The following is a 16,147-nucleotide window of genomic DNA, read 5'->3' on the forward strand; positions in this document are numbered from 1 at the left end:
TCATCATGTACAAAGGGACATGAACAGAAGAAAACTTCCTTCATATGTTCAGTCTTGTTGGAAACCTTTTCACCCAAACCCTGCAGATGTGCATCTACACAAAAACTTTTAGAACGCAGGGGTAAGATGAGGACTTAGTTGGTTTAGTAGATAATAGATATTAGTTCCCATCATATATAGGCTGCTTTGAATCAGGACCGTTCTGTCCCGGATGTCTTGTTTCCTCTTGTCTCTATCCTGCAGGTGATTATCTTTGTCCATCAGAGCTGAGTGAAGCTGTGGAGAGCTCACAGGCTGAGACATGTCCTCTCTTACAGATCACAGAGAGGAGCACACTCAGGATAGCGTGACGTACAGTGAACATTAAAGAAGAGCAGAGAACACAGATACAGGAAGCTACAAAACAAAGAAATGAAGAAGAGTCCTGGTCCTGGTTTCACGCTCTGTTGCGTCTCTGAGAGCTCTCAGCTTTCAGAGACACTTAAACCACAATTAAAGTGTTTTCTTTAAGAGTTCAAACTGCCCACAAAACGGCTGTGGACCAGAGTCTTGAAACTCCTCTGTTGTGTCTGTGAAACAGGATGTTGACTCTGCATGATATTTTTTGTGGTTTTCTATGTTCTTTATTAATAATACAAAAACCTGGGGTAGACCAGCTGAGTGGAAAGTAAGAAAAACATGACATCTATTCTTTGTTCATTAGACAACAGTATATCCCTCTGAGTGGCCGATGTTTTGATTTTCCCACTGTATCCAGTAAATAACAGCAAATAACAAAAAATCTTTTCTTTCATGCTGCAGTTTTTACAGTCTAATTCTCAGATGAGAAGTCATCTTATGTTTGAATCAAAGAGAAAATAAATCCAGCCCCCTCATCCCTATTTTTTAGTCTAAGTTAAGCAGGCTTCACCGTGACTTATACTTCAATCATCGGTATGAAAAGAAACTAATTCTCTTGTGATTTCTTAAGATAATCTTATACTTAACGAGTCTTAACGTTTGCTGAACAACATGATGATATAGCTTAGTAAAAAATCAAGCTTGCTAAGGTCTGTCCTCAGGAGGATAAGGAATTTATTTCACGCTTGTTGAATGGAGGAGGGATCCCTGGTTTCTAATGCATCCCCCGAAGTCAGGAAATCTAAACACTGGTTGTCTTTAGTGACACAGCATTGGGCAGGTCTATTTCTGAGCATAAATACTTAAACTGGAACAGCTTGTTAGCTGCTCTTGCATACAGATATCAGAACAGTCCCCAGGCTGAAGTCCAGACCTCAGAGTACAGATCCCACTCTTTTATGTTAATAGAGATCAGCTCTGCAGAAACAGCTGCAGGAAACGTCCTTCAGAGGGACATCTTTTACTTTTATATTCAAAGGCCACGTCCAAAATTTTACTGCAGGAAAGAAAAAGTAAAGCACCACTTCTAGCCTACCAGAGTTTATTTGTTCAAAGCTATCTGTGCTCTTTCATCAGCGCTGTATGTGGGTACTTCTGATACCGAAACAAGATAGTAGAGTTCTCCAAACGTCTCTGAGGAAACCTCGTCTTCTCCCATCTGACCTTTCTACAAACTGCAGTTTCTTTTAATTCCATGGATGACCGCTTATCATCCATCACCAGTTTGTGATTAAAAACAAATAGGGTGAGTCACTGCCTATTTGTTCACAGTGTTATGTAAGGTGTAATTACTATGACAACACAACAAACTGGAACCAGCTCCTCAGTCCCTGCATGTTCTCACAGATTAAATCTCATGTTTACAGATGATGTCGAGGGCGGGAAGGAGCAGATTCAAAATCCTACAGCGGGGATCTACAACCTTCTGCTTTCATATGAGTCCAGAATTATGGTTCTGAATAAAGTTGGGAATATAAACTCTTATGGTTTTTATTTAATCTCAGTGGAACACCCTCCAGGAAAACCAGAAACAGAAGATGAAACCCCCGTTTACAACATTTAAACATGAGGCAAACATCTTGTTTCCAGTATCCTCCCTCTGTTAGAGGACTTCAGGATCCACATGCTCGGACCTGTGAGCTCTCCGCAGCTGCTGCACAGCCCTCCCAGTCCTCCCAGTCTCCTCCTCAATGGGAGTGCTGGGCCGGCTGGAAAACGGGGGGGAGGACTGTGGGGGGATGATTCTGACAGTCTGTTATCGAGGGGAGGGGACAGGGCGTCTCTGAGCTCACAGCTTCATTAGAGCAACAATCAGAGTCTCTTAGTGATGGCAGGCAGAGGGAGGAGAAAGCACTGAGCCAGTCTGAGCTCTCAGTCAAAGAAACGTCAGGTGGAAACTCCTGCAGAAGGTGAATGAATAACATCTCTACCTGCTCGCTGCTGTTGCTCGGACTCTGAGGGACTGTCAGAAAAAAAAGCTGCAGCCAGGACAGTCTTCTCTCTGGTTTCCTGTTTTAATCCAAGGACATAAGATGAAGACTCAGTGACACACAGAGGACATGTGGACGGACTCTGAGTGGTAACTTGGAGTCAGCGTTGCAGAGAGGAAGGAGACTAAAACACAGACACGTGGTGAGTCAGATTATCTCACATTACTTTACACACATGCTCAGCAGCATCATAGAGACAGTGTTTTTATGCTTCCCTCTCAGGGAAGTTAAAGAATCCTTACCAACTCTAAAAGTCTGCAAATGATGACTCAGGATGATTCTGATTCAAATCTTATGAAAGGAGAATTTTCTTGAAGCACACATAGTTAAAATGAAAAGCTATTACACCTCTTATCTGAATTGATGCTCCTCTTTAAAGCTCTTCACTTTTCAACTACTCCCCTGGTTAATGCAGTAAAGAGCACTGCTCCTGTTGGGAATGATGATGCTCACAGTGCAATTAAAACGTTGACTGTTTCACCTCTTTACACATCTGCAGTGGTTTCAACATTTCAAAACACCACAGAATATAAATAGGGTGTTTTTTTAAACTCTGGTTAGATTGAGTAAGAAGGCTGAGGAGAGAGGAGGAGTGTAGAAATGTGAAGGGACAGGAACAAGTGGAACACATCCTTATGCAGTTAATAACACATTACAGCAGCGAAACAACTGATTGCATACAAATGGTTTCATTCAGATTTATTACTTGATGCACATCTTAATCTGATCATCTCATGTAGAGTCCATGGAAAAAGAGCCATTGGGTTCTCTAATCTGAGAGATTATAATCAGATTGAAGGAAAACATGCATCTGTGACCTCAGCTTATGTGTATACTTCATAATTTTTTATGAAGAAAAAGTTTGATGATTATTTTTTTATTTAATTTTTTTTTTACTATTTTTTTTCACAATTTTTTAAAATAACTTAATATATTTTTAAAATATCTTGGTGGAAAAAGGGCCTGTGAATTCTCTAATCAGAGAGGTTAAAATTAGATTGAAGGAAAACACACATCTGTGATCTCAGCTTATGTGTTTGTTTTTTTTGTTTAACTTCATAAAAAATCATGAAGTAAAAAAAAAGTTTGATGATTATTTTTTTTAATTTCTCTTTTTTTTTTTAAAAAATTCACAATATTTTAAATGAATTTTATAGATATTTTTCTTTTTTTCATAATTTTAAACAGGCTCTTTGCGTCAGATTTAAACAGAAAGTGTCCTGATCTTAACCTCTGTGTGGTAAAAGCTGAATTCATTAAAGTGACAGGGGGCTTGGTGTGTGAGTGCCAGAGTCAACAACACTGAATGAATATCAGACTCATTTAACAAGCAGTCTTAAAAGTGAGCACCTGAAGTTCGGTGTGTGTATGTGTGTGTGTGAAGAATAAATCAGCTGTTTTCTGCTCTGACTAAAGCCGTGAGGTGGTTTTCAAAGAGCTACTGAAGGACTACTGCAGGAAGTTTTCTTCAAGAGCAGAAGATAAACATGATGTATCTAATGTGAGAGACCCATATCAGTCTTCAGAAACAGTCACATTAATCCTGCTTTATTTACTCTCTGTCTCCTTCCTCTGCTTCTGCTGCTGCTCTCCCTCCAGCTGTACGAGAACACAGGATTATGAAACTGTTGGCGTAGCCGTGAATTGCGTCACAAGTGGCAGCATGCGTGTGCACGTGCAACCTTTGTTTGTGTGTGTGTGCACGAGACAAAGTTAAAAAGCTCCACATGGATGCTTTTATTCTCCTCAAAAGTGAGTTTAGTGGATGCTGGATGTGTTTATGCAGAGCTGCAGGGATTTTCAGAAAAGTCTGTCCTGGGTTTTTCCCACAATGACAGCAAATCACAGTCAGCTCCACACAGGCCCTGAATAACCAGGGTTAAGAATTTCTTCCAAACATTGAGTCGATTAGCTGTTGACTCAAAGACTGCAATAATTAACCAGTCGTTTCAGCGTCTGCTCAACAGTCAGACGATTCTCAGACTGAATCTGCTGAATGAGGAGAGACGAGTTCCCCCCTGCGGGTTAAAGAGCTCAACAGAACGCTCACCTCTTTGACACCAGATGCAGACGAATGTTTGGGCTGCAGACGAGTCGCAGCCAGGAGCAACTGTTGCTGCTGAGCATGTGTGTGTGTTTGAGACCAAGTAGGGCCAGAGACAGAGAGAGGAGCAGAGATGAGGAGGATAAAGCGTACTTCTTTAATTCAAGTCTGTGTTTATGTTCTCTCTTAATGATCTCAAGTCTCCTCAGGGAGCTGTTTGCCTTCCCTCAGCAGGTAAAGAGAGACAAAGAGAGAGAGGGAGTGTGTGTGTGTGTGTGTGTGTGTGTGTGTGTGTGTGTGTGTGTGTGTGTGTGTGTGTGTGTGTGTGTGTGTGTGTGTGTGTGTGTGTGTGTGTGTGTGTTTGTGTGCGTGTGTGTGTGCCAGAAACCTTTCTTCACGTGTGTCTGACAGATGGTGATCCAAGTCTGAGCTGCTTTTATGAGGTCTGACCTGAGTGTCTCACAGAGCTCAAGTCTGACAGGTGGTACTCTGCAGCTTCACACTGACCTGCAGTCTGTGTTTGTGTGTGTGTTTGTGTGTGTGTGTGTGTGTGTGTGTGTGTGTGTTCACACCATTGACTGTATATAGAGTGGACAGCGTAGTTCCGCCATTTACCATTGTACAGTTTTGAAGCCAAAATACCCCCGTCACAGGTGCAGCCATTGAAGCAGTTGTGCAGCCAGAGTCTGCGCAGTAGAGACTGTGAGGGATTCTGAGAGAATCTGAGTGGAGCTGGGTGACAAAAATGATAGTTATGTTTCTTCTTTGCGAGTCTAATCTCTTCTTGGTTTTCCCCCAGACATATTTTACCATCCCCGAAAAAAATACACGAGAACGGCAGCTGCCAGCCAATCATTAAATGTGATGTAAAACCTCCTTGTAACTAATGAAAATGGAACTTTTCAGAAAAAAGAGAACTTACATACAAGGCAGCCAAATGATATCTTCAAATCACCACAACAATCGGATGAGAGAATCGAAGTGTATTCATTTTTTAAAGTTTGACCACAGCCCATCTGGAATGACTGGGGAGACAGATTTCTTAACCTATACTGCAGCCAGCCACCTGGGGGAGCAGTTTTTGAAGCGACCTCACTTCAATCCAAGCAAGATGACGTCCATTTTTTTAAAGTCTATTTTACAGTCACACACAGACACACAGGCAAACACACACACAAGTCGACATAAACCAGTATTGTGTCTGGAGGTCAGCTAGAGAAATCTGATGTTTTTAGATGAAGTAATGTGTGATTGTTGGCTGTGATGACTTCCTTTAAAGCTCCTTTGGGGGGTGGTGTGGGGGGTTGTGGCTGTGGGTTTTCTTTTTGTCAACAGTTAAACAGGAAATGAACACTTGGTGTGATCAGAGTTCAATGGCAGATGAACACTGCAGAGAGCTCCAAAGTCAAGTTATTAAACAATGTCCATTCATAGGACGTTAAACATCACAGGAGGAAGAACTTTGACATGTTTACTGCTGATTAAATCAAATCACGTGCAGTGTTTAACTCTGTTCATCTAGACAAGCCAGCAAGCTGTAAGACAAGAATATCATCAAATTTAATATGCAGAAATGACTGAAACGAGAATACTGAATCAGGTGAATGTCACAGCGGGTGTGATTGTAACAATAGCTTCTGAAACTCAAAAAAGGTCAGGCTGCTTGTTTAGTTTAAGGTTATGACTTTACAGTAAACCCATCAGATATTTCATTAATGAAAAACTGAAGGTAACCATGAGAGAAGCATTGGACTGAATGTCCCCAGTTAACAGGGTCACCATTTACACCAACACACTGACAGCATCAAAGTCTAAAAACTGACGTTCAGGTTTGACCAAAAAAACATCATCTGCTGACACTCTTAGCCTGATCACCTCATAGAGAGCAGCACAGTGAGCTTTTCATCAGCTCAAGGTTTTTTTTACGGCCTGATGCCAAATAAGTACTGAAGCATTGTTTATATTTAAGAGAGTATTTCAAATATATTTCATTTTAACCACTTCCAAACACATCTGGTGTTCATGGATATACAAGCAATCTGTGTTTGACTGGAGTGTATTTATGTATGCTATTAAAGCCTTTTATTTGTCTTTATTAAACACATCCAGTCAGCCATAATACTCTCTAATAAACTCAGCATGAAGTCTACAATCACAGCTGCAGTTCGAAGGGATCAAATCATGAAATCAGCAGCTACGTGTCAGTAAACTGAGCTCAGAGATACACTTTAAAATCTTCAAACCCTTCTTCATCAGATCTATTAATTATCACCACTGCAGCTCTACAAAGACCTGACTGCACGAAACACACTCAGTCTTTATGTGGATACATTAGATAAGCATGATTTGACTATACTGTGGTCGAAAACTTCAACAATCATTTTATTCAGCGACTTTGCACAACTTCTCCTGCTTATTTCTTACTGTCAAAAAAGTTCACTTTGCTAAATGTCAGATATTAAGATACTGTGTGTGTCTGTTATATGATCTATGCCGGGTAACAGAGCCTGCAGCGTGAAGATCAGTGAACGTCTGGTTGTATCGTTGTTACATTCGCAAGGTGATCTTGAGTAAAGGCTCCCTCCGTCCCTAAATAAAATGCACTACAATTATTTGGGCATGAGAATTGGCAAGAACCTCATGAAACGCATTACGATGCTTGGGTCACGATATGATACACACCACAGTGTCACAATATTGTGATATGTTGCGATATTGTATGCAGTTAACTATTTGATTGAAAACAGCTTTCCTATTTTATTATGTTTAAAGTAAAGACAGTCAGGTGCAGTGTTTCACACATACACTTAACTTAAAAACATAAAGTGTGACAAGTTGTCACTTAAACTACTGTGACATCAAACTCATGTTGCAAAAAAATTATTGGGTAAAGGATGTGGTCAGTTGGTGAAACTGATAAATGTCACTTGGTGTAACCAGTGTTAGTCATAAAATTGCACTAAACATGACTATAATTATTATTTTATCAGTCTACTATACCGTAAAAATGAAGCTTAAAAACATTTATGTTTATGCAATCAAAACCCACATCATCAAGTTAAGAAATAACAAATTTGAATATACTTTGAGATTATATTTATTATACAGTTTATGGGCAACAAACAGAGGAGTAGCTCTTCAGTGCCATCTACAGTGGTGAAGGTGCGGAAAAAAATATAGTACTTCCAATTCACTTAAAATATGAATTTTTATTTTCACAAAAATATTGATATCAATGGTTGACATATCAATATTTCATCACAGGTCAAAGTATCCCAATATATTGCCGTATCAATATTTTTTCATACCTCTATAATTATTATCAACATTATGATTGTTAGTTGTTAGAATATTCCGTTTGAACACAGAAAAAGAAAACTATATGATGTTCCAGTTGAAAGGACGAACAGTATTCCTCCTTTGTCAAACTATCGTTCAGCCGTTAACTTTCAATTAAAATTAAATTTGAGCTTCACTACATGCTGGTCAAAAATGGACCAAGACTAAATAAGGCAGAAAACCAGTCACCATAAAAAACGAGTGTGAGTGTGTCTGCTTCCTGAGTCTATTAAAGAGTGTGTCAAATTGAATCAGTGCTGCAGAGAGATTCAGGCCCAGCAGGATAAACATGAGTATTACGGAGTAACCCGATCAAGAGGTCGTAGCGTAATCACAGTCTAAAAGTGACCACATTTACATCCAAAGGTTTTACTGGAGGATCATGGGAGGTAAGCATGCTCCTTGTTTTAAGCTAACACTAGTTCAGTCAGACGTGGATCACCCTCATTCTTAGGGAGGTGGTTTGAATCCAGTCTGTGGCCTTATGTCACTCTCCACTCTTACCCTGTTTTTTCCTCCTCATCCACTGTCCTCCCCAAACTCGTTATGGCATAAAAAAGCCCCTCAAAAAGAAAAAAAAGTCCTACTGCCCTGAAAAGTTCCCAGAACGATGAACAGACAGAGCAGAAACTGGGAGGCTTCAAATCTGAAAACTGAAAAGACAAAACAACTCTATCCCTGCCCAAATGTTGAGCTCACCATGATTCTGTTGTGTGCGTAATAAATGATTTACAGTCCTCATAAAACCCCATGCTTATCATCAACAGAGCCCGCTGCATGATGGGAAAATAGTGAGGTCCACTAACAGTGAGTGTAGCGATCTAACTGAAGCAACAGTTGGCAGAACAATGTGGTTATGATGTAGTAACGTGGCGATAACAGAGACTCTGTGAGGGGAGGTTCCTCTCTTTCTGTTATAGAACATTCCAGAAGGGTGAAACATTTTAGCCCAAACCAGAGACAACCAGAGGACCAGCATCCAAACACAGCGAGAGATGTTACACAACGTTTGAGTCGTCACTCCAGGAGACAGAGAGCATGAGGAGGACGTCTTAGTCATAGTTTAATAAAGAGGACACGTGGTTTTACTGTGTTGTTTAAAGCTGGGTCACCGTGAGGACACGGTTTACTCTGGGATTCTCTGTTCATGTTTTATCTCCGACTGCTAATAAATCATAAAAAATGAAGCTGAACTGGAATTTCACACATGATAAAAAGAAAGTAACGCTTACAGGTCGACCTCTGGAGTTCTAATAAATTCAACCATAAGGTCTCCTGTTATTGATATTATTACCATCACTGCCATTTTTCCAAGAAGGACTTTATAAAAGAGCTTATACAGACATAATAATTTGTTTTTACTGACTCATTAGGAATAACTTTTTATCATACACAAACTAAACATCTGGAAAATTCCTGATACAACCCATTCAGCTGTAAGAGGAAACGCCAGTAGGTGAAAAGTTTCACCCCAAACTTTTTCCAACAAGCACTCAGGTAAAGTTTCCATGAGAAGTTGGAAGTAAGCTGACAAGAAAATGCAGCAGGAAATATTCTGGAAAACTCCCCATGAGCACTGTTCTGCTTACAGCAAGTTTCTAAATGCATAAAAAACAAAGCAGTCTCGACATCCACTGTTCTTGTCATATCACTGATGATGCTCCACCTCTCTGTCCCAGATATCCTCTTGTTTTAGGTGCAGCAGGACTGTGCCATGATCCTCCCCGTGGTGGTTTTGTTGCTGGTCCTGGCTCTATCTGGACCTGAGTCATCTCTACAGGAGAACGTTCAGGAAATTGGGACCAGCGATGACATCCTGGAGAGAGACTTTATGTACGCAGCAAACCGTCAGAAACGAGCTGTGGTGGACCACAGTGCGTCCCTATCAGAGAAGTGTTCGTACACCTTCATAGTCCCACAACAGAAAAACACGGGGGCTATCTGTGTGAACTCCAAAGAGCCAGAGGCCCTGCTGGAGAACCGGGTCAACAAGCAGGAGCTGGAGCTGCTGAACAGCGAGCTGCAGAAGCAGCGGCGGCAGATCGAGACACTGCAGCAGCTGGTGGAGGTGGATGGAGGTCTGGTGAATGAGGTGAAGCTGCTGCGGAAAGAGAGCCGCAACATGAACTCCAGAGTGACGCAGCTCTACATGCAGCTGCTGCACGAGATCATCCGCAAACGAGATAACGCACTGGAGGCCTCACAGCTTGAGACACGAGTCCTGAACCAAACCAACGAGATGGGAAGACTCGCCACACGATACCGGGACCTGGAGCTCAAGTACCAGCACCTGTCTGCACTCGCCAGCAACCAGAGCGCCCTGCTGCAGCAGCTGGAGGAGACATGCAAGAGGGGTGGAGGACAGACGTACAGGGGGGGACAAACATACGGTGGAGGACAACCCTTCGAGGGTGGACAGGCATATGGAGGGGGACACTCTTTCGGCGGGGGACAGCAAACATACAGCGGGGTGCCTGAGAGGAGCCGTCCCGTCCGTCCTCAGCCTCCTCTGCAGATGCCAGCTCTGTCTCCAGGAGGGTACAGACCATTCCACCCTCCCACATACCCCCGTCACACCAACAACCCCTTGACGAACGAGATCCAGAACGATCAGAATGCCAAAGCATTACCGCCTTCGTTACCCACAATGCCTAGCACCATGTACAGCTCAACGAACGAGCCCTCAGGTGAGTGAAGTACTACAATCACTCCCATAACTCAGAACAAAAACATGGGGCAGATGTCAAAAGGAGGATTTTTGCAGATCGATTTGGAAAAGCTGTAGAGCCACGTTTCATAAGATGCCTGCTGTCTTTCTTTAGGAAACTTGCTTCTTGTTCAAATGGTTAAATTAGTTTATAAATGCAATTATCGTCATTCCCCACTTCAATATGTTTCCAACCATGGCTCATCCTGAAGGGAAAAGACGACGCCACTGTGGGTAAATAAGCAGGCCTGTTGTTAACTCACTCCTTCACAGTAAAAAAGACGAACAAAAAAGCTGTTCAAACTGGAGAAACAGAGAAAAAACTCTGAAGACCAGAAAAAGACCCAAATGCTAAAGATTTTTCACACCATATATACCTATACTGGCTTCTATATCAGAGAGCAAGTCACACAGGCTGTGTGTGTCTTCTAGCGTTTACTCCTCACACCCTTTTTTTAACACCAGGACAGTATCACTGCAGACATGTACTCCCTGAACGATGAGAGCTGAACACAGTGAAGTCATTCAAACAAGTTGTCTCTGTGTTTCCATGAGCTGGTCAAAGTTAACAGCTCAGTTTTGCTCCTGGTTACATAAACTACATCACACAGCCTGGAAAGCTTTGGTTAAAATGTTTGAAAGTGCACAGTCAGCAATGACTTCACTTGCTCTAAATGCCTCTTTTCCTGCTGCAGCGTTTCTGAAAGACTTTGTTAGATTCAGGCTGACCACAGTACGGAGGTTTTTATGTTGGCCAGTCATTCACAGCATCATCACTCAGCAGTGTGTGTTCTTGCAGGTCCGTTCAGAGACTGCCTGGAGGCTCTGGAAAACAGATACTCCACCAGTGGCATGTTCCTCCTCAAACCTGACAACAGCAACAAACTCATGCAGGTGTGGTGTGATCAGAGACATGACCCCGGAGGCTGGACTGTCATCCAGAGACGCCAGGATGGGTCGGTTAACTTCTTCAGGAACTGGGACACGTACAAGGTAACAATGAGGAGGCTTGTACCAATTGGCCCATACGTACAGGAACATTTGATGTGTTTTTCCAGACAGCTACGAAATACAGTTTTTAAAAAGAAAAAAAAAATTCAAAGGTCAGTCCTCATCCAACACCAACTTATTCACCAGAGTACATCTGATCTGTTTGCAGGACAATCCAGATTTGAGGCCCGTAGACGTACGTTACAGCCCAAACGCTGGTCACAGTCTGAGTTTAGCACGTTAGACATCAATGTATGAGCCACATTCCAAGAAATAAATAAGAGAAGTCTTCTTCTTCAAGAAAACTTGGGTATCTTCCCTGAATTTAATCTATGAAATAGTCGGAAAGATAATTCATCTAAGGCCAAACCGTTTAGCTCTGTGGTAGCAGTCGAAGGAAACTTCAGGGATCAACAGCATCAGTACAATCTTTCCTCTTGTCAGTGAAAGTAGAAATATCATACCGTCACATCTGAGAGTCATTGGGATATTTCAATCCACACCAAAGCAGTGGTTGACCAGACTAAATTGCTTTCCATAGAGTTGATAGAAAGAGTAAAACCACTTGTAATATGAACAACATGTGAACAAGCAGAGAGAGCTGTAGGGAGGAGAAAGAGTTAGACATAAGCTTTAAAGTTTTACTTCCAAATTTGATTCCTCTTGACAGGGAACTGGAGGTGGATGGTGTTCATACTGGGACAGATTTAGGCAGAGCTGAGAAGCAAGACTAGACCTGGAGATTTAGTGCAGAAAGTGATTTGACTGACTCATGACAGATGGTTAAAAGAGGATGACGGTTGAATCAAAAAAGGCACAGATATCCCAAAGTCAGCAGGTGCAAAAAATTAATCAAAGAGTGAACAAATTTTTACACTTTTAGCCTCAATCTGCCTAAAATTACTTGGTCTGTAGTACTATATTCAGTTGTAATCAAGTCTTGTTTAAATTTTCTTTGTAAATTCTGTCTTTAAACTATTACAGAAAGAGAAATAGCTGCTATAAAATGTGTCAATAAAGTTAAAAGGTCTTTATCTTGAAAATGAGACGCTGTGGGCAAACAAAGGTCTTTCAGTGATAAAATAATCAAACTGTAATGAGGTTTAAACAGCTGAACTCTTAACAAAACGAGCCTTTGACTGATCCAGCTCATTGTGTAAGATGTAATCTGAAGAAAAACTCAGACGACTAAATGTAATCCATGAGATCATATCACGAGAGCTGAGAGCAATTCAGATCAAGTCAACATGTTTTCAGAGCTTAAAAACCAGGGTTTGTTTCCAGGTTAGAACTGGTGGAACCTGACGTTATGTAAACGCACAGACTCAGGGTAAAATTCTCGCCAAAGGGTTTTCATTCTTCATTCCCTGTTTGGGATCCATCAGCTCCCACAAAGTGCTCTCTCGTCTGGGGCCAAAGATTGACGTCCTGTGGTCTGAAGTGCGGACAGCCCAATCTGCAGAAACTCTCAGAACTTTAAACAAAACCAAAACCAACAAAGGTCTTCCAACCCAATCCTTCGCCAACCCCCCTCCATGACCTAACACAGCACTTAGAGCCAATTACACACTCTCATCTGGCAGAGGAGTGAGCCCCTGCTGATGAAACCCATGTGTGATGTAACTGAAGCTGGATTCAGACATTCAGGGAGCTCTGGTGGCTGTGCCATGCCGCCGTGACCATTGGCCTCTCGCTCTGACTTCATACCAGCCTTCCACAGAGTCGCTTGGAAACAGCGGTTTGTTGCTCAAAGCTCTTTACTGGATCCAAAACCAGAGGAAACTGTGTCCCTTCGAGCATTTAAAACAAGAAACCATTTTGGCACTTCGAAATTAATTAGTGGTAGGAACAGTCTGAGGGAAACTTTCCTGACTGGTTTGATATCTCTCTTTTTTTGCAGCAAGGCTTTGGAAACATCGATGGAGAGTACTGGTTGGGACTGGAGAACATCTACTGGCTGACCAATCAGGGGACATACAAGCTGCTGGTGACGTTGGAGGATTGGGCCGGCCGAAAGACATTCGCAGAGTACGCCAGCTTCAGAGTCGAGGCTGAGTCCGACTTCTACAAGCTGCGAGTGGGACGATACCATGGAAACGCTGGAGATTCTCTGACCTGGCACAACGGCAAGCAGTTCACCACACTGGACAGAGATCACGACGTCTATGCTGGTGAGAGTAATTGTAAAAAGTGGTTGTATCTGTGTTGGTGTGTATTTAACAAACAGTCCACTTGTAGTACCTTTACAGTAATCTTTCCTCTCCAAGCTGTGTGCAGTTTGCTCTTGTTTTGCATCTGATTGTGGAGATTAGCTGTTAGCATCTCCAATCTCTGCTACTCAGAGCTGAGCGCTTCATGTCAAAGCTTTCTAACCGTCTCTTCTTGGGCTCCTGACCTTAGTTTCTAAACTGGCAGAAGAGCAGAGAGCTCAAAGTCCTGATTCAGTGTCATGTGTCTGCAGGTAACTGTGCTCACTACCAGAAGGGAGGATGGTGGTATAACGCCTGTGCTCACTCAAATCTGAACGGCGTGTGGTACCGAGGAGGACATTACAAGAGTCGGTACCAGGATGGGGTCTACTGGGCTGAGTTCAGAGGGGGGTCTTACTCTCTGAAGAAAGTCACCATGATGATCCGACCCAATGGGAACACGTTTCAGTCGCACTGAGAAACCTCAGGACAGAAGGACTCACCATCAAGAAACCAAAGCGGTCAACATTTACAATCTACAGAACAGGCAGTCTTCATTTCATCCTCAGAGTGAACTTTGTTCTGTCTGACTCTTCACTGTAGATTCATGACATGGACTCAAACATAAATCTCAGGCAGCGACGCAATAGGATCCATAAATCAGTCCCGTATTTAATCCTGCAGGTTTACTGGTTAAGACTCAGTGACCAACATGGTACACATCAGAATCTTGTTTTACTCTATTTTGTCAATATACAGGAAAGCAGACTTTTAGGACATAGTTAATAGTTGAAATATCAGAGATGATTTTCTGTATGAAATCATGAAGATCTCACTGAAACAGGAACCAAACAGTACAACTCAGTTATTGACTCAAGCCCCTGAATGTGTCCTGGTTTCTGAAATGTTTCAGTCACTGTGTTATTGCACAGATACAGTGTAAACCAGGTGCTATGTCTGTATATATATGCTGTTTCATTAAGATTATTTTTTATAGTCTGTATCTTACAAGTATTGCAATAAACCATGTACAGCCCTGCTGGTTTCCAATCATTAATCCAGTTCAGCTGCAGACTGTCATCATGACTCCCTCAAAACTGCTGTGGGGAGATTTATGCTGTTATAGACAGACTGTAACTACACAGACAGTAACAACTCTATTGGATCAGACTACATGTGTCGGCCCTCCTTCCCTACACACATCACTGAGCCTCTGATGCCTGATGGTACCTTCCTTGGAGCCTTGCAGACCAGGAACAACCTGCAAGGGCTGCAGGTTAGGAGAACCAGTTGCCTAACCATCATAGTTTGAGGAGTGGGGTACTCTATACTTAAGATAAAACAATCTACTATTGTGATTCATTAGTTTTTAAGCTGTATAATATTTACAGCCGCTCAAAGTTCAGGATAGCTGCTATTCCACGAGTGACACCCTAAACTTTGAGTAGGTATCACTCTGAAAACAAATGTTGAACTTCCTCAGATCATGCATAAGCACATATAACCACGACCAACTCTTTCAGAAAAAGGTAAACACAAACTTTTAGCCAAATGGATTACATATTTAGACTACTTTCAGTAAAAGAAAAAAGGCTGTAATAGAATTAAAAAATAAAAAACTGTGAATTAACTACATTTATTTTTAAAAAAAAACATAAAATTGACACTTTACAATTCAAAGTATTACAATGTCATGTAACGAGAAATAAAATGTATACACTGACATAAAGTATGAACTAAGAATGCTGACTTCAACAATAAGAGACTTTGTTACACTTTTCTAGGTGTTTTATGGACTTTTATTGAAATCCAAGAAAGTTAAAGCCAAACACTTTTTGCTGCTGTGACCATGGTTCCAAAAAAGACCTAGATCACCTTTGCAGAGAAACTTGTGTGGCTGCGATATGCCTGGCTGTCAAACACACAAATAAAAATCAAACTGACTGTTTCAGTGGTCGCATAACAAACCGCAGCCTGTCAGTCATAAGCCAAGTATGACAGCAGCATGTTAAAAGCCAAACCCACAAATAATTCAGTCAAGGCTCAGAGTCATGTGTCATTATCATTTATGTGCCTCGTCATGTCGTAAAACCATCACAAAGAATAACGTGACTATTACCGGACAGCTGGTGAACGATCTACACCCTGACTAGAAAAAAAAAACAGTCAGTATGGAGGTTTATCACTTCATCTGACTCTCCTCTCTGAGCTCATGCACACACTTCACAAGGTTATTCAGATTATCATGTGTGCCAGAGGTGGTATCATTCCACTTCACATGATCTATGATCTCACATGATCTAATATAACCTCATTTGATTTAATATGACCTCACAACAGCAAATGCAACCAATCACAGATGCAAAAACCAAAGCAGAAAGACAAACATGTCTAGATGGTTAGCTCTGATCTTTGGGGATAGACCAAGAGTCAAAACCAGTTAACAAACAAAGCATCCATCAGCTGACCCTCTAGAAGTTTCCAACTG

General features: G+C 41.7%; 2 protein-coding genes across 5 annotated transcripts in view; one reads left to right on the forward strand and one right to left on the reverse strand.

The window, feature by feature from the left end:
• LOC141805082 (ras-specific guanine nucleotide-releasing factor RalGPS1) overlaps positions 1-16,147 on the reverse strand; it is a 75,173-nt gene that overhangs the window by 33,023 nt on the left and 26,003 nt on the right. The window lies entirely within an intron of this gene.
• Positions 2,453-14,635, forward strand: LOC141805510 (angiopoietin-related protein 2-like). Its single transcript, XM_074690603.1, has 6 exons — positions 2,453-2,532; positions 9,453-10,127; positions 10,203-10,460; positions 11,280-11,473; positions 13,371-13,641; positions 13,932-14,635. Exons 2-6 carry the CDS (start codon positions 9,488-9,490, stop codon positions 14,135-14,137), a joined length of 1,569 nt encoding a protein of 522 aa, XP_074546704.1. The 5' UTR covers positions 2,453-2,532; positions 9,453-9,487; the 3' UTR covers positions 14,138-14,635.

This window comes from Halichoeres trimaculatus, unplaced genomic scaffold (assembly GCF_033239565.1).
Source record: "Halichoeres trimaculatus isolate MK-OKI-2021-1 unplaced genomic scaffold, fHalTri1.1 fHalTri1_scaffold_16, whole genome shotgun sequence".
NCBI classification, from domain to species: Eukaryota; Metazoa; Chordata; class Actinopteri; order Labriformes; family Labridae; genus Halichoeres; species Halichoeres trimaculatus.

Bases quoted from the DNA above. Each gene is read 5' to 3' on its own strand.
- LOC141805510 (XM_074690603.1), top strand. From the start codon at position 9,488: ATGATCCTCCCCGTGGTGGTTTTGTTGCTGGTCCTGGCTCTATCTGGA. The intron at 10,128-10,202 runs GTGGAGGACAGA...AGGCATATGGAG, and splicing joins GGAGGAGACATGCAAGAGGG to GGGGACACTCTTTCGGCGGG. The intron at 10,461-11,279 runs GTGAGTGAAGTA...GTGTTCTTGCAG, and splicing joins CTCAACGAACGAGCCCTCAG to GTCCGTTCAGAGACTGCCTG.